Source organism: Lissotriton helveticus, chromosome 1_1 (assembly GCF_964261635.1).
Source record: "Lissotriton helveticus chromosome 1_1, aLisHel1.1, whole genome shotgun sequence".
NCBI classification, from domain to species: Eukaryota; Metazoa; Chordata; class Amphibia; order Caudata; family Salamandridae; genus Lissotriton; species Lissotriton helveticus.
The window spans coordinates 1,473,831,964-1,473,856,009 of NC_136057.1; the positions used below are offsets into that span (position 1 = coordinate 1,473,831,964).

A 24,046-nucleotide genomic window follows, 5' to 3' on the forward strand; every position below is an offset into this window, starting at 1 on the left:
CGGAAACAAGCATCCTAGGACCCGTTTCCGGGTTTCAACCCTCTTCAGCCAGGCAGTTCGGTCTGGACTGATCCCATGGGGCACAGGGTCAAGACTGATTTGCATATGGCTGGGTCCAAACTGGGGTGACGTAGTGGGCAAACTAGCGATGGATTTAACTCAGATCTTTTGACTGGGGAAGAATGTTTGCATTGTCACCATTCCATCCATCTTTTGTTGGTTGTAACAGTATTCACCCTAAGTGGGATAGGTATGCTCAGACGTTTGTCCCTTGCTCACTGTGCCACTGGATTCAAGCTAGACACCCCGAAGAAGGGTGACATACCCTGAAACGGGTCCCAGGATCCTTTTTTCTGGTGAAGGGAGGACCTGGCATGGCAGTTTAGTCTGATCCCATGGGGTACATGGTCAAACTGATTTGCATATGGCTAGGTCCAAACTGGGATGGCCTAGTGGGCAAACGAAGCATGGATTTAACTCAGATATTTTGACTGGGGGAGAATGTTTGCATTGTCAGCATTCCATTCATCATTTGTTTGTTGTAACACTTCACTTTAATGATGGCCGTGCCCCTTTCCTTAGACGAGCTGCTTCTAATGTAAAGGGGCTTGGCCACCATTAAAGTGAAAGTGTGCCATGGGGCGCTTTTACAAACAAGCATTTGCAGTGCAATAGGTCTTGCATTACGAGAGTTTCATAACTGCGAAACTTATTCCATTGCAAATTCTTGTTTGGTAATTCTGAAATGTGTTGGAAACAAATACTTTAATATGATCAAAGCAAACCAATACACTAGGTGATGCCATTTCCCACATTATCGTTTGTGTGCTGTGTAGTGTTATTAGTAAACCTGTATGTCTGTGCAAACGCAAGTCATTTTAATTGAAAATGTGTTGTCTGTAATGGCAGTGTGCTATCACACCATGCATACGCCACTCCATTCTACTCTGCACCGCTCCACTCTACTCTGCACCACTCCACACCACTGCCCTCTACTCTGGACCGGTCCACTTTGTGCCACTGCACTTTATTTTGCACCACTCCACTCTACTTTACGTCACTGCACTCTACGTCCTACTCTGCACCACTCTACAATGTCAGTGCTCTTTATGCCACTCTACACCACTTCAGTCTAGACCTCTCCACACCACGTCGGTCTGCACAATTCCACTCTACTCCAAACTGCAACACCTCACTTTACGCCACACTGCACTCTACACCAATACATTCTATACCAATGCACTCTACTCTGTACGACTCCACTATAAGCCCCTGCACTCTATGCATATCCACTGTATGCCACTGTCATCTACACTGCATTCTTTGCCACTTTGCTCTACACCACTATGCCATTACACTCTAAGCCACTGCACTCTACCCTCCACCAGTACACTTTACACCACTACACTCTACTCTGAAACAATCTACTCTATGCTATTCTACTGTATACTTAACTACATTCTACACTAAACTACCACACTCGACACCAATGCACTCTAAGTCACTGCACTCTACTCTGCACAGTTTTAATCTATGCCCCTGATCTCTGCCCTGCCAATGCACTCCATGCCAATGCACTCTACAACACACTACTCTGCAATACTGCACTCTGCCACTGACCTCTGCACCACTCTACTCTGCACTGTTGCACTCTGTGCCAATACAGTCTACGCCTCTTTACTCTGCATCACTGCACTCTACCCAACTGCACTCCACTCTTCGTCACTATACTCTACTTTTTATCACTCTAGGCGCCTCTACTCTGCATCAGTACACTCTGTGCCACTGCATCCTATGCCACACTATTCTGCACCATTCTACACGACTCTATGCCACTGAACTTTTCTATGCACCACTCTAATATACACCACTGCTTTCTACATAGCTGCATTGTACGCCATTGAGTTCTATGACACTGCACTCACTATACACCACTATACTGTACAACACTCTACGCCAATTACCCTTTACACCAGTCCACTCTACTCTATGCCGCTCTCCTTTGCAACACTGCACTCTATGCCACTCTGCACAATTGCATTCTATGCCTCTGCACTCTACACCACTCTACTCTGCATCACTCCACCCTACTCTGCATCACTCCACCCTACTCTGCAGCACTCCACCCTACTCTGCAGCATTCCACCCTATGCCACTGCACTCTGCCACTCTACGCCACTGCACTCTACTATACAGCACTTTAATCTGTGCACTGTATTGTACGCCTCTGGATTCTTAGCCAGTGCACTCTATGCCACTGTACATTGTAACACTCTACGCCAATGCTCGCTACACCACTCCACGACACTGAACAGCAGCCACGCTGGTGTGCAACATGGCTAAAACACATTGTCACAGCCAGTAGCTCTTGCACAGGCGAGAACTTTTGGCTTTGCCAATGTTTATTTATTGTTTGCTGCAGCTTCTCGCATGTTCTGCCTGCACTAACTAGCCACCAACTCAGAATTAAAAGCAAATTCCCATATGCATTCCTGTTTTCAAAGGAGAGGAACAAAACTGTTTTGTATTTCCAAACCCATCAAGAATTAGTACTCATGGAGGCAGGGCGATCCTGAGCTAGTCCGACCCTTGATTTGGGCTGTTGCCCTCTTTTTGTCACTTTTGCATTTTGGAGCATAATGTCAGCTGCCAATTTATGGGCCACTAAATTAAGGTATCTCTGAGCAACCAGGAGGCTGCAAGAATATAAATTGTGGAGACTGATGCTCAAAATGCTGTGATTTTGCCCAAATAAACTTCCATGCCTGTTTCATTGCATCTTGGATTTAATGGAAAGCAGTAATGATACATTTGGAAGATGTGGGTAGACTTCTTACCCTAATTCCAGGTGGGGGTGAGAAATCCTGCAGTAACAATGGTGGTTCTCACTGCAACTCCATTCTATTGAAGTATATTTCTCTTCTGTTGTGGAACATTACTGTGACAGCGCATTGTGAATTGCCTACGTGCACATTGTAAAACATAGTGAGGAGACAAATGAGTATTAAACCGTGATCGAATCATGTTCTTTGTCGCTTCTCCCTCTGCATTGCAGGTGCCATACCAGTTGGAAAATGATTTTGATAGTTTCAGCCAAATCCCTGAGTCTCCGATTGGCAGAGAAGAGGAGCCTCACCTCTGCATGGTTGCCAAAAAGTACAGAAAGGTAACAAGTCCAATGGCCTGCTGAATGGTGTTTTTGCTAGCCACTTTCAACATTCCGGGTGCATTTAGAAAACCTTCATAATTAACTTTCCATATTTGTAGAACTAAACGTATACTTCTATGTTTGCTTTCAAATGCACGTTTTTCTTCGAAACCAGCATTGGGTTTGAAGGTGATTGGCTTTGAGATTATTTAATCATGTGCCTCAAAGTAGGCATGGCTACTTTCAGAACTGTTTTTGTGTGGGGTTTTGGTGAAAGTAGGATGCTCCTGTTTTGAGAATGCTGTGCTCTTCAAATTCCGAGTTTGATCATCGACATTGCACCCATCAAAGTTTATCTTTGAAAGTTTAAATCCTGTTGTGGCTCTTGTGTGCACACATTGGCGATGGAAGAACATATGGCTCTTGACTGTGTCCTCACTGCATCAGTTTGACAAGTTTGTTTCATTTTTCAGGTCACCATCAAATACTCCAAGCTGGGGCTTGAGGATTTTGATTTCAAGCACTACAACAAAACACTGTTTGCTGGCCTGGAGCCTCACATTCCAAATGCCTACTGCAACTGTATGATTCAGGTGAGCATAAGCCTTCCCATGGAGAAATGGCACTGGTTTATACCTATCAGATGAGAAGTTTGAGACTAAGGATGGATACCTAGGCGTCCTCCATGATGGCGAGAATAGCTAGATGTTTCCATCCTTCTGCTGTCTCATAATCACTGGAACAAGATTTTTTGGAGATACCTTTTAGCCTTAATTTTGAAAGGTCCTAATTTCTTTAATAAATCATTGGGGTTTGGCTTGCTCAGCACTGTTGGTCACTATGTAAGAGCAGAGGGGAGCTCCTCACTTTCCAGCGGTGTAGTGTTAGTTCATGTCTCCTGTAAATAGCAGCAGTATGCTGACTCTTCCCCTCTTTTTGCAGGTGATGTACTTGCTGGAGCCTGTGCGTTGCCTGGTACAGAACCACCTCTGCCAGAAGGAGTTCTGCCTGAGCTGTGAGCTTGGCTTCCTCTTTCACATGCTGGACCTGTCCAGGGGAGATCCGTGCCAGGTGAGTGTTGTGTCTAAGGGGTACATGGACAGGGGTTCCAGAGTTGGGGCTGGTGTAGAAACATTACATTATGGGTTATTTATTGAGAACCATGGCACTATTTGCACTACCTTGGTGCTCAGTTGTGAAGTTCTGTAGTTACTTTGGAGGAAATTTCTGAGAGAGACAATTTTGCATAGTAATATAGGTTTACTTAGATACTGCTGGGGAGATCAATCACATCCTTAGCGATGCAATCTGTTGTACAAAGTACTGCATGCAGACTGAAATTTATAGGCAAAAAAACCCACACAATATTTACAACGTCTCAAGACTTCTCAAACGTTGCCAGTTTCTGTGATGACAAACAGAAACCCACAGTGTGGGTGTAGGCTCTCGGAATTTAAACATACAAACGCACATGTTTATGAAACTGCAGAACGCGTGGTCATATCTTGATAAAATGCTAAGTGGGTCAATCTATTGGACTTCTACGTGTTGTTTCTTTTGCCAAGCTATCTGACCTTTAGTTGTGGACATCTGGTTTCTGCAAAAGCGTGCACATGTGCTTCAGTATGTTCTAAGCCAGGATGAGATGAGACATTGGTGTCTCATTCTGTGTATGTGTTCTCAGGTAAGGGTGTAAGAAACTGCAGCGCTTATGGAGTAAGCGATCTTACGAGATTGGTGCATCTTGGCTCATTTCTACAGCAGATATTTTGTGACCCATTTGCTATGATTGCTCATCTACACTAACCATGAAATGTTCTGTCAAGTTTTCACCACGTATTTGTTTCCCTGGACTGGACTGTCACTGATTGCATAGGTTTAAAACTATCTGTAAACTGAAAGGTTTGCATGGTTGTCTGTGGTCTTAGGTCTGTGTAGGTCTCTCCGTGATGCATCCCATTCTTCTCTCTATAATTCCTCCCTCTAGTTGATTCTTTAACTACCTCTCCTAACCCCCAATTTCCCAGAGGATTCCTGCATGCACACTACCCTGTCCCTGGCTTCCTCAGTATGTTTCCTAGCCATAAACGCTCTTCCGACTTTAGCGGTCATCCTCTTGCAGCATGCCATTACAAAAATAAGACCCATCAAGAGCAACAGTATCACCAAAGGCAACAAGGCATTGAACAACCCTGACATCCAAGACGGCGCCTACTCAAACGTACCCACAAACCACTCATCAGGGCACCCCCTCGCTGACCATTTTCTTTTTTAGGTCGTGCAGTGTCTGAATGGCCTTAATGTCCCCTTGTCCGCATCTCTCACACTCCCCTCCATGGCAGTTATCAAGTCCAGCACATATCTGGACTGCATTGCCATCAGTCTAATGGCTCATCGTTCTACTTTAACACCTTTGAATCCATCTTCAGTTGCATCAATGGCCGTCATGAGTTCCCATCTCATGATCTGTGATCTGCAATAGTTGGGCGTTTGCTTTGTTTTGGAAGGCTGGTACCCAACTTCCAAAGAATACTTGGGCCCTGCTAAATAAGCGAAGTTGTGAGATCGCATTATAAATGTCAGTTCCAAAGTCCCTGGCTGCTTTCTAAGCACAGTGGCTTATGTAGTTCTGAGCGGTCCACTACTGGTCTCACCAGGGAGGGAGTGTGTTAGGTTACTGGGGAGCGGTGTGTAGGAGAGTAGGGTCTGCTTCCTATGGTTACCCCCACTTTTTTCTATGATTGACTGGTTTTCCGACTTTAGTATGGCTGTGGCCCTGCTAATCAGGCCCAAAGCCTAGCTGTTCTCTCTGTAAATTGATACCATGTACTTTAGGTACATACCAGATTGGTTACTGGGTCACCGTTGTGAGCCCCTGTATATGGTACCCAGGGCATAGGTGCACCCTAGGCCTACCAGGGGCTGCAGCATGTATTGTGCCACCCCTGGTTAGCCTTCCAAACTGACACCACAGGTCTATACTTACAGCCTGAGTAAGGTGGTGTAATCACCCCTTACTTAGATATAGTATACCTATATCTACCTTATATATAGCCACATAGTAACCTATAAGTCACTCCTATCGCAGGCCTTGATAATCCTGGAGGCAGAGTGCTTGGTTTTATGCGAGAGGGTGCCCTAGCATGAGCTGAGCCCCTCTGCAGCTTTCGGAACCATATCCTTATAGCTGTTCTATGATCTAGCCATACCATATACTCTTAAGTGCATTATAATCCTCACGGTTAATGCTAACTTTGGTTTAGCTTTATGAAAACATGTCTTGTAAGTGTCAAACACTTTGGAATACTTCCCCCCGCCAGTGCTGGCGGTGGGGTAGCATTCCACCCTTTCAGAGGGAGAAGACATGTAGTTACTGTTAAACCCGTTTAAAGTTAAACAGAGCCCCAGCATCACAAACTGCATGCTGCTGCCACAGACACGAGTCTGCCCTCCTGCTGCTGGATGAAACTCCGGCAGGGGAGGCCTGGACAATAGGTTTCCTGTCCAGGCTTTAGTGTATTGGGGCAGGGAGGGTTGCATTCAGTGAATGCTTTTCAGACACTGCCTGGGGCACACAAGGTGCTCCATGTATTTCCCAGTTCAAACCGGTTGCTGGGGCACTCAGCCCCAGTCTGGTGCGAAACTGGACAAAGGAGAAGGGGTGTAACCACCCCCTCCCCAGGTCCACCCATAGGAGGGACCTTAAAGTTAGTCCAACTCCTAAACTTACTATATAGAACCCCAGTCCCTAGGACTTTAGATTACCCTGGACCAAACTCTGCAACATATATCTTGGACCTTCGACATTCCCTATCGACTGGAAGACGGAAGAAATCTCCCTTGTGGTCAAGGAGTGATCACCCTGTTCAAACAGGCACCAACTGCATCTTTGCCGGTCTGCATTTTCGAGGCTCCCGCCAGGTCCCAAAGAATCTGCGACACAGGACACGGACTTCCAGACATCTCTGATGCTGACCTGCGCTCCCAGCAAAGCTGTGACCTGTGGCGGACACAAGAGACGTGGGACCGGAACTCCTGGACATCCTGCATTTTGCAACCTGCACCTACTTCCCGAGGTATCCCGAAGTTATGCATTGAGGTGCTTGAAGCCCCAGCCCATGAGCACCTTTTGCACTGAAGCTCCACGAGTGTCCCGTGGGCCCGCTTTGTGCATTTCACTCGACGCGTCTTTGCGGTTCCTAGTCCGTTGGCTAGTGAGCCCCCACAAAGACCAATCTTCACTTTCTTCAGCTTTCCTGGTTGCTCCAGGCTTGCTCCAACTCCTCTCCAAAGGGGGAGTTCCTCAGACCTTGCTGGTCTGCACCGAAGCCCATCTCGACATCCTGCGTGGATTGCGTTTGCCAAGACTTGTTGGGTCAAATCCGGATACCGACACCGCTGTCAACTAGATCCTTCGTGGGACAGCTGGAATCCAGCTCCTGGTCGTCGTCGACCCCTCCTGGTCCTCGTGGCTGAAGAGACCAGCTTCACCTTCTCACCTGAAATCACCCGACATCGGCTGGCATCTTCCTATCGCCATCCTAGTCACTGGCTAGTGTCCCAGACTCGGTCTCCTCTGCTTTCAGGTTCTTCACATCTCCAATCCACCCGGACAGTTTTCCTCTGGTCGCCTGCAGCACTTCTTCGCAGTTCTCCATTGGAATCGACGACGAAACCCGACGCCAAAAGGCACCTATGCACCAGGCTTCCCTGGGTGAGGTAACACGAGTACTCAGGTGCTCACGTGGGTCTTGACTCTCGAAGTGTCCTAGACTAAAAGGGTTCCATCGTAGTTCACCTAGAAGTCCCTTTAAACTGTACATTTGTAACTTGTTCGTTCTCCATAGAAAGTCAATGGTAACCCGCTGCTGTGTTTAGACACTGCACGCGTCTCCCGTGGGCCTCCTACATCCTAACCTTTGGTGGTTCTAGGCAGCCCCAGCGATTCCACAGGCCCTAGGCCTACTTTCTAATGCTCAGGTGGTTCTTATACCACTATTTTAGTTTATGGTTTGTGAGGCCCCTAGGGCATAACGTATACTGTGCAACTTTTCGTATGCTAATTAAGTTCCTTGCATTGTGCTTTTATCTCTGACCTCATAAAGAGTGCAGAGGGGTTGTGTTTAGAATAAATACATATATATTTGATATATACCTTGTGTGTTGTGCTTTCATTTGATCATTCAAGAGATTATAATTGGTAAAACAACTTGCTTAACTCGTCTCCAAGTCTTAGCCTGAAGAATGCTCTCCACAGCTACCACTAGGATAGCTTTCTATAAGGTTGACTTTATAACCTACCATCAATAAGGGTCATTTTGACTGGTGCAAAGTGCCCACTAGAATAGTGGACATCATATACCAGGCCAAGTTCTCACACAGTGGCCATCCCAATTTCCGGGTTGTTGCTTGTAGAGTCGGGCCCTGCACTCCCAATAGTGGACCACAAGGCTGGAAGTGCCCCCCTGCATATCAACGTATATGGTGGTGCTACCAATTGAGCTTATTGCTTATCCTTTTATTGTCCTATAGCCCCTGAAACAAAAAGAGAATTGTGTTAATTCCATTGCTATTCTAGTGTGTGTGCTTGTTCCTCTCCACATATGTGTGTTCGCATCTCATATTTGTTGACATTGTCATATTATCTTAGAACTTCTTAAAGGACTGTCTGACTCGGTCATTCCATAATGATATTGCTCTCCATGTAAACCTGGCCCCTGTAGGCCATTTGTTGTGGGATAATACTGATCCTGTGTTGCCAAGACCCAGTCTGCCTGCGCAGTCAGGAGGGTTGGGGCTTAGCCATAAAGTTATTACATTCGGACTGGTGAGTGTATGAAAGGACCCTTTCTGCATGGTTACCCCGTTACTTTTTCCAGATACCTGATGCAATGTGACTTAGTGTGCCCTGGGACCCTGCCAATCAGGTTTCCTGTGCCTGTATTTTTTCCCTAACCTCTACCACTGTTTCCACAATTGGCACACCTCTGGCCTACCTGTCAGTCCCTTGTAAGGGGTACCTATGGTACCAAGGGCCTGGTACCAGTGGAAGGACTCTGAAGGTGGCATAATACATGCTTCAGCCTCAGACTTCTCACCACAAACATGCACCACTGCCATTGCAGCCTGCATCTTTTAGTGCAGCTAAAAGTGGAGAGTCGACATGACACACATCCCTGTGCCATGCCTGCCTAGCACTAGATGAGGCCACGGTAAGTCACCCTTAGGGCAGGGTGAACTATACCTCGTGAGGACCTATATGCATGAGCAGACTGGATCCTATAATATCTAAGTCCATTCTTAAATATTATAAGTGTCCAGTAAAGCCTTCTTGAGTATATGGTCTAGAAACTGGTCATTAGGAGTTTCCTAGCACCATAATGGCTTTTCTGCATCCTGAGATGTTTGGTATCAAACATGTCAGAATAATAAACCTGATCCCAGTGTCAGCTGCATTATTCCCTGCACTCAAGGGTCTAACCTCTGGTGGGTTTCTGACTGGTGAACTCCAGCCTGTTGCCACAAGACCAGTTTCCGGACCCCTCGGGTGGGAGTCTTTGCTCCATGGGCCCAGAAACAATGCCTTCAGCCGTTCCTGGGAGAAGGTGTTCACACCGCCCCCAGGTTGAAGAACCGGGTCTTTCAGAACCGGCGGCGTCAGGGACACGCCCGATGTCTTCGGGTTCCCCTATCCTGGCAAACAGAGACACGGAATACTTCTAGGTGGCGTCAGAGATCAAATTTATTAGCTGCAGCTAGTAACAGTGAACCAAGCAATACAACACGGTGTACAACTCAGGAGACTGCTCAAATTCGTAGAGCAAGACACCACTTTTTATGCAACTTTCAGACAATTACGAATGCACACCCATTGCGACAAATTCTGACCAATAGAAACACATTTCTATACATTATCACATTCCAAAAAGCTCACTTTACATCGTACCAACCCCACAAGTTAATTATTAGGATTGTCCCAAATTCGATTACCAAAAGACGGACAAACCCATAATTGAAAGCACTACCCATGTAATGAAAAGTCGTAAAGAAAGAAACAATTCAGATGTGGAGTAGGATAAGATGTGCAAGAAACTAAAAGTTAACGATATCCTGAACATTGATTGCCTATTTCAGACAAGATCTGCTAAAGAAACTAGTTTCGTGAAAGGGTCAGTTTCAGGTGAAGGGGTCAGCATCTTGCAGTTCACTCATGATTCGAAAAGGCCCACGTTAAATGCTTACATGGACAACGAGGCCCATGCAACTTCGTTCGTTCGTTTATCCCTATGGCCTACGTGAGGGCAACCCAAAATGGAGTCGCAAACAACGTAAAACAAAATGGAGTCCGGTCCCGAAAGCTACGGAACCTCAAGGTCACAAAGAGCAGTCTGTGGCAGGGAAGTCTCAAAGGCTTTGCCGCCTTTCCAACATAATCCCCGGACTCTCCTGCCATCAGGAGCAGTCCCCCTTACTGTCTTACCCCCATTTCGGCGGGAAGACAGGCGGGAAATATCACACCAGCCCTGAAGGTGTGGCCCCCCTCTGTTAACCCCACCTCTCAGGTGGAAGAGGTGAGGTGAAGCCCACTCTTCTGTGCCCTCCATTTTGCAGATGGCAGGCATTCTCCAGTCAGAGTTAAGGATTGTGCCCACTCCCCCACGGGGGTGAGCACACTAAGGTTGTAGTCACCCTCAGGATGGTAGCCCATTGGCTACTACCTCGAGACCCCTTAAATGCCCCCTAAATACAGTATTTAGGGGGCAGCCCTGAACCAAGAATTCAGAAATCAACAACCTAAGAAGATTGCGACCTGAAGACGCCGCAGCAGAGAAGACTCCATGCCCACCTGATTTGACACCAGCCACACAGGCCTGCCTGCAGCTCCGACTCACCCTGCGCAGAAAACGAAGGCTCCAAAAAGGATCAGCTTTCTCCAGACTTGGTGAGGACTGATCCCCAGCTTCCACAAAGACTCTAGACTCCTAAGGACAGCAGCCCTGGCCTCAGAAGAAGACCAAGCCCCTGCAGAACCAAAAACCCCTGATCGAGGACTACCTCTGCACCGCCATCCGTTGACCGGTCCTGAAGTGGTTCCCAACGGTCCTGACCTCCAATCTATCGGGGGTCACCTCCAAGGTCTATTGTCGACACCTGCAGCCTCTTCACAATGACCCCCTCAAATGTGACCTTCCCGGTAAAGAGAAATCCGATGTCCAAAGACACCCCTGACTCCTCTGGCCCTACGTCCTTGTGACCAGATATAACAGTGTCCCATTGCCTGGCATCTCAACTTCCTCCCCTGGCTGTTGATTTCACCAAAGTGACGACCTGATCTGAGCCTGCAGCCTGAAACCAGAACCAACTACCTCCATGTGGTAACAATGGCCACCTGACGCTGTGTGAGCACCCTGCACCCAGCCGTTCCTGTGCTGCTGGTGGTGTGGTTTTGGTTCTGTCTTGACCCCTCATTTGTCCGTAAGTCCTGAAGAGTCCTCCAAGTCTGCTTTACCTCCCTGTGAGCAGCCTCCAACCGATGTGCACCTACTCTCCATAGACTAGCCTTGGCACCTTTGCACTCTGCACCCGGCTACCCTAGTGCTGCTGGTGGTGCACCTTGAGTGCTGAATTGAATCTTGGGGAACCTTGGTTCACCCTCAAACTCTGGTATCGAAAGCTTTTACTTAACTGCAAACCTAACACTTCATTTATAGGTCTCGCCTGGCGTTGGAGCGCAAATGCGCTCCTCGCCTGCGAGAGCTATAGTAACAAGTTAGTTTCGAGAAGGGGACTCGAGCCCCGCCCCTCATTTCCATTGGGTAGCGTCAGCGTTTATGGTAAACGCTGGCTTCCGGTTGGAAAGGATGGTTTTCCGTGCCTCTCTTTGGCTTTTTGCCGGACTGGCTTGCCTGATTCACGCCTGCCATGAAGACTTTTCTTATCTGCTTGTTTAACAAAGTCTTCACGACGGCTCTCCGTCAGGCTGCCTCCATGCGCCTGTCCGGCTCTGTGATTGGGCATGTATTACAAATCACGCTGCCTTCACGCCGCATTCTCTCCATACAAACCCTCTGATATCGTGTACACGATCACGTGCTCTCTTCCTGGTTTCCCTACAGACTCTCATTTCCTTCCTGCACTTTCCTTTCCTTGCCTAGGGATGCTTTCGGGACCGTGCAGATTTTTTCCATTTTCATGTTTGTTTTTGAAAGCAGTGGTAAATAAAGCTTCCCTCCCTGATTGGGCCCTGCGTTGTCACGTGACCAATATTATCCTCTGCACGCCTTTCGGGGGTGCTGAGCTACTAGCTCACCAACTTGTTGGCGCTGATGGTGTACTCTTAATTATTATTTTTTTTTAAACAATTTTTTATTGAACATTCCACATGGCATTGCATAGAGAACATATTACTCGTAATTATTAATACTAAAAATATGTCTCGGCTGGTTGGAGAAGAGCTTTCTGTTCGTTGTGGTGTTTTTTTCGCAGTGCCTATATTTAGAATGGAGTCAAAAATTTGCTAGCATTCGTGCCAAGAATTTTCTATTCTATTAGGGACACGGAGGCGAGGATTATGCTTTCTCTCTCTTTACTGCATCAAACAGCAGCCAATAAAAACATTTTTTACAACAGAACCATCGTTCCCAGAATGCTTAGCACACATTCCATAAGAACCATAGAGACTAGCTCTATATATGTCTCTTGCCCAGCGAGCACTTCCTCTTTCTTTGCCCAGCGAGCAGAGTCCAAACTTAAAGTGTTTATTGTCCACAGAAGCGAAGTAGAATAAAGTTCAACAGGAATCGTGAAAAACCAAAACCTCCATTTTGATCCTGGACACCAGTAAACGAGTCTTCCATTAAGCACCATACTTGTGGCTACTCGCCTTTCTGTTCAGCACCTGAAATAGAAGCGAGACTCGTAATAATTGGCATACCCTGAGGCACAGGGGGAGGGTAAACATGGCATTAACAATAATACATGCAATGTGGGCGGGATAATCCTCGCCTCCGTGTCCTTAATAGAATTGAAAATTCTTGGCACGAATGCTAGCAAATTTTTGATTCTATTACAGGACCGGAGGCTTCGGATTATGCTAGTTTAATGCTTATCCAACACCACAGAAGCAACATCGCCCACATGTTTGTAATAAAACTGTTTAAATGTAGAACTAGACGACCAATCAGCCGCTTTCATGATATCATGGATACTAGTTCCAAGCATATAAGATTTCGAGGCCATAGCGCCCCTGACAGAATGCGTGCCAAACAACTCTGTATCAATGCCCGCCTCTGCCAAAACAAATCTGAGCCACCTGGTAATCGTGGCAGAGGTAACAGGCTTGAATGGCTTTTGTAAAGATATCAATTGTGTTGAACAACCCACCAGTCTGAGAGGCCGGGTACATTCTTCATATGCCTTTAGGCATTTTACCACACATAATTTGGAATTCGATGGAAAAGCATTGTATTCAATGGACCTAGAGAAGGTTTTTGTACGGGCAGTAATAACAAATGATACTCCCTCCAGAGAGAAAATTCTGCCCCCCAGGTCCAAGACCCTAATGTCAGAAACCCGTCTGCAAGACGACAAACACATGAGCATTGCTAGCTTAGCAGATAGTTGTTTTCTAGACAAGAATGCATTCTGAGGCCACGTATCAAACAGAGTTAATACTTTAGAAACATCCCATAAAGATGAATACTTAGCCTTAGGTGGATTTGCGACTCAAATTCCTTTGAGAAGTTTACAAACCATCGGATCCATGCCTACCGGTCTGCCATCAATCTGAGTATGTCCTGCTGAGATGACCGACCGGAAGTTATTGACTGACCTGTATGACAAACCCTCAGCTGCCTTTCTGGAAAGAAAATTCACGATGTGGGGGAGACCTGCCTCCACGGGATCCAGATGCCGCTCCAGGCACCAACCACACCAAGCTCGCCATGCGGAGGAATAACGTTTCCTTGTGGAAGGAGCCCTTGCTTGCTGAACTCCGAAGCTTCCTTCGAAAGTCCTGGCAACGACGATTGTTGCCGGAAAGCCTCCAGGCCATCAGGTGCAGCTGCCCCTCGAGAACTAGAGGGGGCTGCTCCCCTTGAGGGCCCTGGAGCATCATCGAAAAGGACAGAAGAAGGAGAGGGAGGTCGCATGCTAGCTCTATGAGAACAAGGAACCAAGGTTGCGACTTCCAGATTGGAGTGATCAATACCAACTCCGCCGATTGCAGGGAAATCTGATTGGCCACTCTGGGAATCAGGAGAAACGGCGGAAAAGTATAGTTGAGGGACATTGACCAATCCTGAGAGAAGGCATCCGTGGCCCTCGCCAGCGGATCCGGTCTCCAACTGAAGAACATTTCCAGTTGACGGTTCAGTCTGGAAGCAAACAGGTCTATGTGGCACGGACCCCAAATCGACTGAGTCATATGGAAGAGCGATGGATGAAGTTTCCAATCGCTGTAGTCTTTTAAATGATGAGAATTGCAGTCCTCTATCGTATTGTCTTTGCCCGGGAGGTACTCCGCCACCACCGTTATCTGATGGGCTAGAAAATAGTGCCAGAAGTCTTTGGCTATCTCCGCCAACATCAGGGATCTGGTGCCCCCCAGCTTGTTGATATATCTCACCGCTGAGATGTTGTCCATGCGCAATAGAATACAGCATGAAACCTTCCTGGGGCAGAACGTGCGGATTGCAAACTACCCCGCAAGAAGCTTGAGACAGTTGATATGTAACTCTAGTTCTTGAGATGACCATCTGCCCCCTGTCGTGACGTTCCCACACCGGGCTCCCCAGCCCGACCGACTGGAACCCGATTCTATTACTATCTCCGGGCGAGAGCCGAAGATCGCTCGTCCGTTCCAAGCCTCACATGGGCTAACCACCACCTGATCTCCTCTCGGGCGTCTTCCGTAAGGGGAATCATGTCCGAGTAAGAGAGCCCTTACTGGAGATGTCGTATTTTCACGCGTTGCAGGGCCCGATAATGAAGGGGGCCCGGAAATATTGCTTGAATGGATGAGGCCAAGAGGCCCACTAACCGTGCAATCGCTCTGAGAGACATCATCTGAGACTCTAGCGTCTTCCGAAGTTCTCCTTTGAGATCCTTCAGCTTGTGCTTGGGCAGGAGTAACTGCGCCGACTGAGAGTTGATCACAAACCCCAGAAACTCTAAGGATTGGTTTGGGGTCAACATCGATTTCTTACTGTTGATCACAAACCCTAAATCCTCTAATAGAGAACTTGTCTGGCGAAGATGTTGGGACGCTAATTCCTTGGAAGCTGCCATGATCAGAATATCGTCGAGATAGATTATCAGAAGAATGCCCTGTTCTCTGAGGGGTGCCATGACAAGTTTCATCAGCTTGGTGAAACATGAAGGAGCTGAGGAAAGACCAAAGGGCCGGACCAAGTATTCCAGTCGCCTGCCTCGCCAGAGGAATTGCAAGAATCGACGATGAGGAGGAAAAATCGGAACTGTCAGTTAAGCGTCCTTGAGGTCCAGGCGGACCAGCCAGTCCCCTTGCCTCAAAATATCCGCCAAAAGATGGATCCCCTCCATCTTGAAATGTCTGTAGAGGATGAAGCAGTTGAACCCCTTCAGATTGAGAACTAAGCGATAGCCGCCGCCTTTTTTCTGGACCAAGAAGACGTTGCTGCAGAAACCGCCCGGCTTGTCCTCGCAGTAGGCCACCACGTGTTTTTGCAGCAATTCTTCTATCTCTTGATCTATAAAATTCATGTATAGTTGGGAAAAATACAGTGGAGTGGGAGGAGAGTCTTGCACTGGGTTTTGATAAAAATCTATGTTGAAACCCACCACTGTCTGCAGTACCCAGGAATCCTGTGTAATCTGGGCCCACTTGTGCAGAAAGTGCTGTATTCGACCCCCCAGAGGATAAGAGAAAAGAGGCTTTGGACTCACCTGCAGTAAGTTGTGGCTGGAAGTTACCCCTTTGACCGCCACGACGAAATCTGCCTCTGTACTGACGCCTGGAGGGGTAGAACGGTCGGCAACTGGTGGTATCCTGAAAGTCCCCTCTGCCATATCCACCTCTGTTTGGGCCCTGGTAGTAAGAACGGCCTGGCGAGCGGCCCCTGCCTCGCCCGGCCCTCCCAAAAAGGCCAGTTTGGAAAACTTTCCGAAGAGTGGTCTGAGCCTTATCCAGTGAGGTAAAGGTCCCCACATATTTGGAGACATCCTTTACAAACTTGTCCCCGAAAAGCAAACCCTTGGCTAACGGACCTGGTTCGGCTGCTGCCAGCTCCGTAAGTTTGTTGTCCATCCTCATGAGCAATGATATTCTACGCTCCGATGATATGGCACAATTGGCGTTCCCTATGTAACAAAAAGCGCGTTGTGCCCATCCCGCCAGGATGTCTGGGTCTATGAGCACTCCAGTTTCCTTGGCAACTAAAGCCAATTCGAGAATTTTTGCCAGCGGTGTCCAAGAGCTTGTCTTGGCAACCGCGCCAAGCTCTAACGATCCCTTTCTTAGGGTCCATGGCAAACCTTTTAAGGAATGCCAGCATGTTCAGGTGTGTCTCCGCCACCTTGTCCGGGACATCCGGCCGTGGGCACTCCAAGCTTAGCCTGCTCCTGACCTCCCTATCAAAGCTACGCCTGAGGTTCTGATGGATGTAGTTGGCAACCTCAGGAGGAGGAGCCCAATCGGAAGAACGAGGGTGTACAATGTCTGTGGGTTGAAGTCAAAAGGTGATGTAGACTGGTACACAGGCGCCGACTGGGATTCCCCAGAGCGCTTCTTGGCCTTTTTAGGTCGAGCCTGGCGTACGCAGCGCGAATCACTGTCGCCAGCGAGGCTTATTGTTGTGGACTTGCCTCGGAAGTGGGACAGGAGATGGGCACGCGCAGAGCTTTTGGCGATTTGCGCAGGTGTACGCACACGTACAGCCACGCGCTGTGCACATCGCCTGTCGCGCTTCCGAGGCAAGTCCGCCTCCTACAATAGCATAGCATTTTTTTAATGCTCGCCCGCGCACTCCACATGCCCCACTTACAGGCTCTTGTGGGGGCTCTGCGGTGCTCCCTGGCTGGTCTCCTCGTGGCATGGGGGGGCCTCTTTTCTAGTCACACGTGGGGCTCCGTCATGCTCACAGGAGCCCCGCAGCAGCATTCACAAAGGCGGGGTGGGCTCCCGTCGGACTTCTCTCTGCGGGAGGGCTCAGGCAAAGTAGGCCGCACGCATGCGCAGTGCATAAGGAATGCGTGTGTGTTCCTGTGAATATACGCGTCACCGCTTTCAGTTTCTTTACTGTTGTGTGTGCTCGTGGGTTTTCCCGTCCTCTTTGGTCTCGAGAAGACGAGCGTGATGGTTACTGCGCTCGTGTTTTCTTTCCAAAGATGCATCGGCTCGTGGAGAATGTGAGTAGAATGTTATTATTAGAAATGCCGGTACTGGGCTCTTGGGGGGATTAATAAAGTGTGTGGCATTCTGTAACTGACTGGCGTTTCCTTCATACCTCTTTCAATAAACGGATTCTCCGGAAAGCTTTTCTTTGCTTTTTTGTATGCCTTTGTGCTTTCCCTACACCTACCCCGTCGTCTTGTTACCAGAGAAGCTGAACTAGGTATAATTTTGCCCCTTTCCCTTCCCTCTGGCCCTCCCCCCACATCATATGCCTGGCATCACACCCTCTAGCGCCTCTGGCATGAGTAGCATTTTGCCGTGGTCTATGCCCGTCTGCTAGCCCGTCTTCTAATCCTAGTTTCTCCCGCACCAACAACCCCTGGCTTGCCTCCTACACCTGCCTCCCCTCTGGGATGAGCGGCTTTTCGCTGGGGGAGCTGTGCTGGCTCTTCTGCTGCCTGCCATGCCCCAAACGGATCGCTGCCAAGCTCGCCTTCAAGCCCCCTGAGCCCACTTACACGGTGCAGGAGGAGGCGGGTCCGGGCGAGGCCTGCTCTCTGGAGCTCGCTTGGCGTGCGGACTGGCCTTACTCGGCCCAGGAGTTGGCCGCCCCGGAGGTGAGCCGGGCTGGCACAGCCCGAGGGAACCGCCTGGGCCTGCTGCTGGTGCACTGCGTGCCCGGGGCCCGCTACACCTTGCTCTACTCGCATGGCAACGCCGTAGACCTGGGTCAAATGTGTGGCTTCTACATCGGCCTGGGATCCCGGATAAACTGCAACGTCTTCAGCTATGACTACTCTAGCTAAGGGGCCAGCAGTGGCCGGCCTTCTGAGGAAAACTGTATGCGGAAATGGAGGCAGCGTGGGGGGCGCTGAGAGAGAGGTTAGGGCTTCCACTGATTTCACCTCAACAAATCACCCCCTTGTACATCCACATACAGATGGGAATCTGAAATCAGTGTAAACTGTATATTCGTAATGTGCATGTCTGGTGTGCATCTATTAATTTATTAGGTGAGGTATTCATTTAGAAAACCTATTGGTAAAGTTTCATTTGACTTAATTTTCACATTTACGCTTTGCTTTCTCTTTTTGTGCGTGGCTATTCCCGGCCAGTTTGTAGTGTGACGCATACTCTTTCTTCAAACAGTGGCCTGGGTCATGGTTCCTCTTTCGGTAGCTGGACAGGGCTTCCTGGTTCAAGTTTGAATATCTGGGCATGTGTGGTAATGGATGTCAAAATATATCAGTTTTAGAATGTTGCCAATTCCTGGTTTGTTCATGTGCCACGGCTGTTTGTCCCATGTGGCGAGGAAAATGAAATTCCACGAAAACGTGTGTGATGTTATATTGCTGTTCCGGCTATCGTTGGGTCTGTGGGAGTGTTTTACAGTGAGTGTGTTTTGAAGTGTACAAGTTTTGTCTCAAGAGAGAAATGTAAACCATCTTCATTTTATAACACGTTACGAGGTTAGGTTGTAGTTCAGAAACTCGGTCAGGAAATCTATAAGAGTGCCTGAGGGAGTGTGTGCTAGCGGTAGACGCAGATGAGACATTGTAGCTCTCGCTTGTCAACAGGTCTTCTCACTTTGCATCCTGGTACTTGTAGGCCGATTTTCCCTGTTGTCATTTCATGGCTGCAAGTGCCGGGATGCAAAACACGGGACTGCATGTGCTGCTCACGCCGAGCATTGGACACATTGAGATCTTTGGGATAATAAATAACATGTTTTTAGGTCTCGCTGAATCAATGCGTAGTAGGCTTCCGAAAAGTCTCCCTAAACTGCGGATTCGGTACAGTTCATGTGAGCCAGGCGCGTGCACATCAAACACCATCGGCCTCTGCATCAGACTTCAAAGGAATGTGCTCCCTGCCCCCCGCTTCAGACTTCAAAGGAATGCGCTCCCCCGCTTCAGACTTCAAAGGAATGCGCTACCCCCCCCCCCCCGCCCGCAATGCAGAGAGCTTGTTGGCCTCTCTGTTTTTTTTAGGCGCTCCGAGGCCACCCGTGTGCCATGTAACGCTATGTGAAATTAAATGGAGATATTAACATGTTGTTAATGTCTGCCCGTGCCTCCTTCAGACACTCAACCTTTTCTCTGCCTCCTTCTCACGAAAGGCAGCGAAGCCCCGACAGTGACCACCTCTCCCGTGTCTCTCCCCGGTGCGCAACACGCACCTAACTGGGCAATATAACAATACTTTTCCCCAACGGTATCCTCTCTTTCAGGTTCACTGTTCTTTTCCTCGCTAATTATCCTCCCTCCCCGCCTCCACCTTTATTCCCTGTTCTTTCCTTTCTCTCTCACGCCCCGTATCCCTTTCCCACCTGCACTGCTTTTATTCCCCCCTCTCTCTGACGTTTTCTCTCTTCTGTCTGTCTCGTCAGACCCTCTTTCTCATTGTTTCTTTATCCCTTTCACTCGCTGGCACCCCTCTGCTACACTCATCTTCCCTCATTCGCTCCTCCACCCCTGCCGCTCTAATTTTTTTCTTTTCGAAGCCAGTGATTGTGATGAAAAATAAAAATATGTAAGCATTGCCTCAGCATGCCAAAGCCACACCTATTGACTTTGCCAGTGATTGTTTTCCTAGGTAGCTAGTGGGGCTTGGGTTACATCAGTGTTGTCTCTTTTCCGGAGAAACCTGAGAAAATATTGACTGAAAAAAAAAAACGATTTGCAAAATATAGACTCCAAAAGGCAGACTGCCAAAGTCCTGAATTTTACATAAATATGCTACAATTATTTTGACTTGCTCTCAAGCACTTGTCCGCAAACATGCTGTGACTGGAATCAGAACGGAACCAGTCCTAATGCACACGAGAATAGGCTTTGGCTGGATTTGGAAATTAAATACAGGTTGGATTTTTTTGTAGGGAGTTATTTAAGGCTGATATATTAAATTAACTATAATTTGGAGCCTACTTTCTTTAAAAATGTTTTTATGGTCTACGCTTCCACATTGGATTTTTTCCTAGTACTTCACCCTTCCCCCTTATCTCTCATCCTCCTTGTTTCAGGCGGATTGGATACAGTGCATATGCGCCGGGCGCGCGTGCCATTTGTCCGCCTGCTGATCACTTTTGCGGCCGCTTTGATGTTCTCAGTGAGCCTCGCGGCCACTGAGAACATCAAAGCGGCCGTGAAAGTGATCACCATTTGCCTCACTTTACTGCTTCGCTCGTTGATAAATGTATGGTTACAGGTTAGAATCCTGGCGGTCTGGTCAGAATTTCATCCAAGGTCGATGACCTGGGTCCCTCTGAGTTAATAATGCTGTGTTATCAGCTCCAAGAAGCAGCGGACGTGCACTTTAAAATGCTGTGTAAGTGAGTGAGTGGGTGAATTAGCTCCTCTCTCGCCAGGACATGCAGTGTCTGTTTACATTTAATGATGAGCAGTTTGAGACAACTCTGAGCCTGTAGGCTGTGTTTTTAACTCAGTGCTTTGCGTTCTTGTACCCATACAGACGAAAAACGTGCTGAAAAAAAAATGTATGCTTTCTAAAGCAAGCTTACTTGCTTATTGTTACTTTGTCTCTTGCGTCTGACACCTTCAGCCCGACCCGTGTTTTTTTCAGTCCTGGGCATACTCAAATAACTGCTGTGGACTTTGTGAGATACAACCAAGGTCATGTTTCTATTCTAATTGATAGTAACTGCTTAAAAATACAAGCAGCGCTCTCTCCTCCTAAAATAGACATTTGTGAGCTGTCTCCGGTAACAGTCGTTCCTGATAAATGCAGCTGTGTGCAGCTCAAGAAGTCCGATATTTAACACTAACTTATTAAAGCTAAGTGGGCCTAATCTTGTTAATGGTGTCTGGGAGGTCAGATATAGTGGGGAAATCTCCTGGCACCAAAGAAATGTAGCATGAAACTTTCATTTTCAGCGGGGTTCACATTCATTAGAATTGTGCAGTGCCTTCTAGCACAGATCTGTTGCAGAGCCTGTCACTCAGCGGCATAGCTAGACCCTTGGCTGCCCGAGGGGTCCCTCCCTGCGGTGGCCGCATTGAAGAGCGGGGGGTGCTGGCGATTGCCACCCCGAGAAGCAGGTAGGGGGGAGACCGCACCCCCCTCTTGCTACGTCACTGCTATCTCTTTAATGAAGGCTGCTTCAACAGGACAGATGATGTTATACATGAAACGGAGGAGCGCAAATACAGTAAAGATTGAATGCTGATTATTGGAGCCATTGATTATCACTCAGTACAAGTCATACAAAATCCATCTATAGCTCTTGCAAACACTCAAACAATAAGCACTTTGGACATCAACTGCCAAGTGAAAGTCAATAACTTTGTAAACCTCAGCTCTTCTGAACAGAATTCCAAGTCATTGCTTGTGTAAAATACAGATTTACTAGCCAATATCAGACTGCAATTTTATCACAATTCACATCATATTTATCAAAGTGAACCAATAAGCACCCGGTGTGAAGCACTGCTGAATTGCCACATAGTAATAGTGTTAAGATTACCCATCTGAATGGTTCTCATGATGTTGACCTTGGGAAGATGAACATCTGAGTAGACCCTATCTGGAGTTGTATGCTCAGGTCACTGAGTTACCTCTCCTTCCAACACAATTGGAATAAGGCCGGCAGTTTGCAACTTAACTCAGTCCTGCTAAGCATCAGTGCTTCTTGCCAGTAGGAAATGGAATTTCACGGTTGTTTGCATAGTAAAATAGTGTTCGAGGCATATGAGCTGCAGATTGTACACTTAGCATTAGATCGCCACCTGGTGTTGGACTTGGATGATTGCATGTTGTTGTCGTCTTGGAAGAAGTCTTTGTAGTCATGAGATAGGTGACTCCTCCCTTGGACGATAGTGCGCATGGGCATCGGCTACATCCTTAGATTGTTTTTTTCCGCCACTGGGTTCGGATGAAAGTTTTCCGCGCCGGCTAGAAATACACTTTCCCAGCACTTCGAAGCACAAAAAACTTCCCAAAACTCTCCAAACTAATTTCGATACCGACTAACATCGTCTCGACTCCATCAGCTCGATTCCGGTCGTCGACGCGGGCCGTTCAGCCTATCCACGCAGGTAGGCCTACACCTCATGGAAAGGACGCCATTCAAGAGATGCCCCGGGTGTGGAGCAAAGTTTCCACGCAGTGACCACCACAAGCTCTGCAATCTCTGCTTATCGCCAGAACACGACGAATCCAGCTGTACAGCTTGCGCGTCCTTTCGATCCAAGAAAAACATCAGAGATCGGAGGGCCCGTTGACACGACATGCAGAGATCAGCTCCGGAACCAGTGGACATCTTCGACGAGGAGGTTCCGCTCGAACCTGAAGAAGATTCCGATGATCTCCAAATCGTATCAGAGACAGACGACTCGTATGAATCCATACCATCGGGTCAGCGCGTGAGTACTACTGCCCCTGCACCACACACAGCACCCAGACCGAAGGCAAAGGTCAACACTCCGCCTCCGGGGCCCAGTCGCGACCGAAAAACCACTTCGACAGCCCCGCCATTGAGCCTGGCTCCGGAGAAAATAACTAAGCCTTCCGGTAGCTCGGTACCGAGCAAGCCGCACGTGCCGATCCCACCAGCTCCCTCGGCACCGAAACAAGTCTCGGCTTCGAAACCGTCGACTTTTAAAGACAAGGGTACGAAGCCAGCGTCCGACGCCTCGAAGCCGACGAGACCAGCTTCCATTCCACTCCGAAGACACCGTCTTCGGTGCCAAAACCGACATTGCCTGATTCCGACGCGTTAAAGCCCTCGAAACAGCCTAAGACATCGAAAACAACACCTTCGGTGCTGAAAACTACGCTAAAGGACACTGTAACAACTCCTAAGGCTAAATACAAACAGCAACCTCGTCCGATACCGAAAAAATCGCCAGACAAAGGTTCCACAAGGAGAACTTTCCAGCCAGATCCTCTGCAAACGAAGATCTACATTGACCCCAAAACAGGTCATGTGTCCACTACACCGAACAAGAAAAGTAAGGCAGATGAAACACCCACACCTGTGGTTCCTGCCAAGAAGGAGGACTCTGCCACATCCCCTATGCACCCTTCTTCACCTATACTTCCTTCTCCTCCATCTCCTGCTCCTCTTAACAATTCACCACAGATGTCTCCTTCACATTCTCCTCCTTTATCCTCACACTCACCTCAAAATGATGAGTATAGTTTAGGAAGAGGGATAGACACATATGAGCCTTTCCCATTCCCTGTAAATGATACAGACTGGGAGTACCCAAACCCACAGGCTACACCAGATATTCCTGACCTACAGTCATACCCATCAAAACCTTCTCCCCCAGAGGATAACATTAGTTTTGGGCACCTATTGAACAGAGCTGCCATTTACCATGGGGTCACTATGCATTCTGATGAGGCAGAGGAAGATTTTCTATTAGACACATTTGAACAATTGCAAAGATCTGTTCAAATTCTTCCTATGATCAAAGGGGTCATAAAACATGCTCAATAAATTTTTAAAGATCCTGTACGTACTAGGATTTTGAACCCTAGAATTGAGAAAATAAATATAGGCC

General features: G+C 48.0%; 1 protein-coding gene and 1 pseudogene across 3 annotated transcripts in view; both read left to right on the forward strand.

Annotated features, from left to right (window-relative positions):
• PAN2 (poly(A) specific ribonuclease subunit PAN2) overlaps positions 1-24,046 on the forward strand; it is a 1,642,407-nt gene that overhangs the window by 1,018,374 nt on the left and 599,987 nt on the right. For all 3 annotated transcript variants that reach the window (XM_078686370.1, XM_078686378.1, XM_078686384.1), the window contains 3 exons: positions 3,056-3,166; positions 3,622-3,741; positions 4,091-4,219. In XM_078686370.1, the coding sequence (XP_078542496.1) occupies positions 3,056-3,166; positions 3,622-3,741; positions 4,091-4,219 (360 nt within the window). The remainder of the gene's footprint in view (positions 1-3,055; positions 3,167-3,621; positions 3,742-4,090; positions 4,220-24,046) is intronic.
• LOC144786214 (alpha/beta hydrolase domain-containing protein 17C pseudogene) lies at positions 17,933-18,471 on the forward strand (annotated as a pseudogene).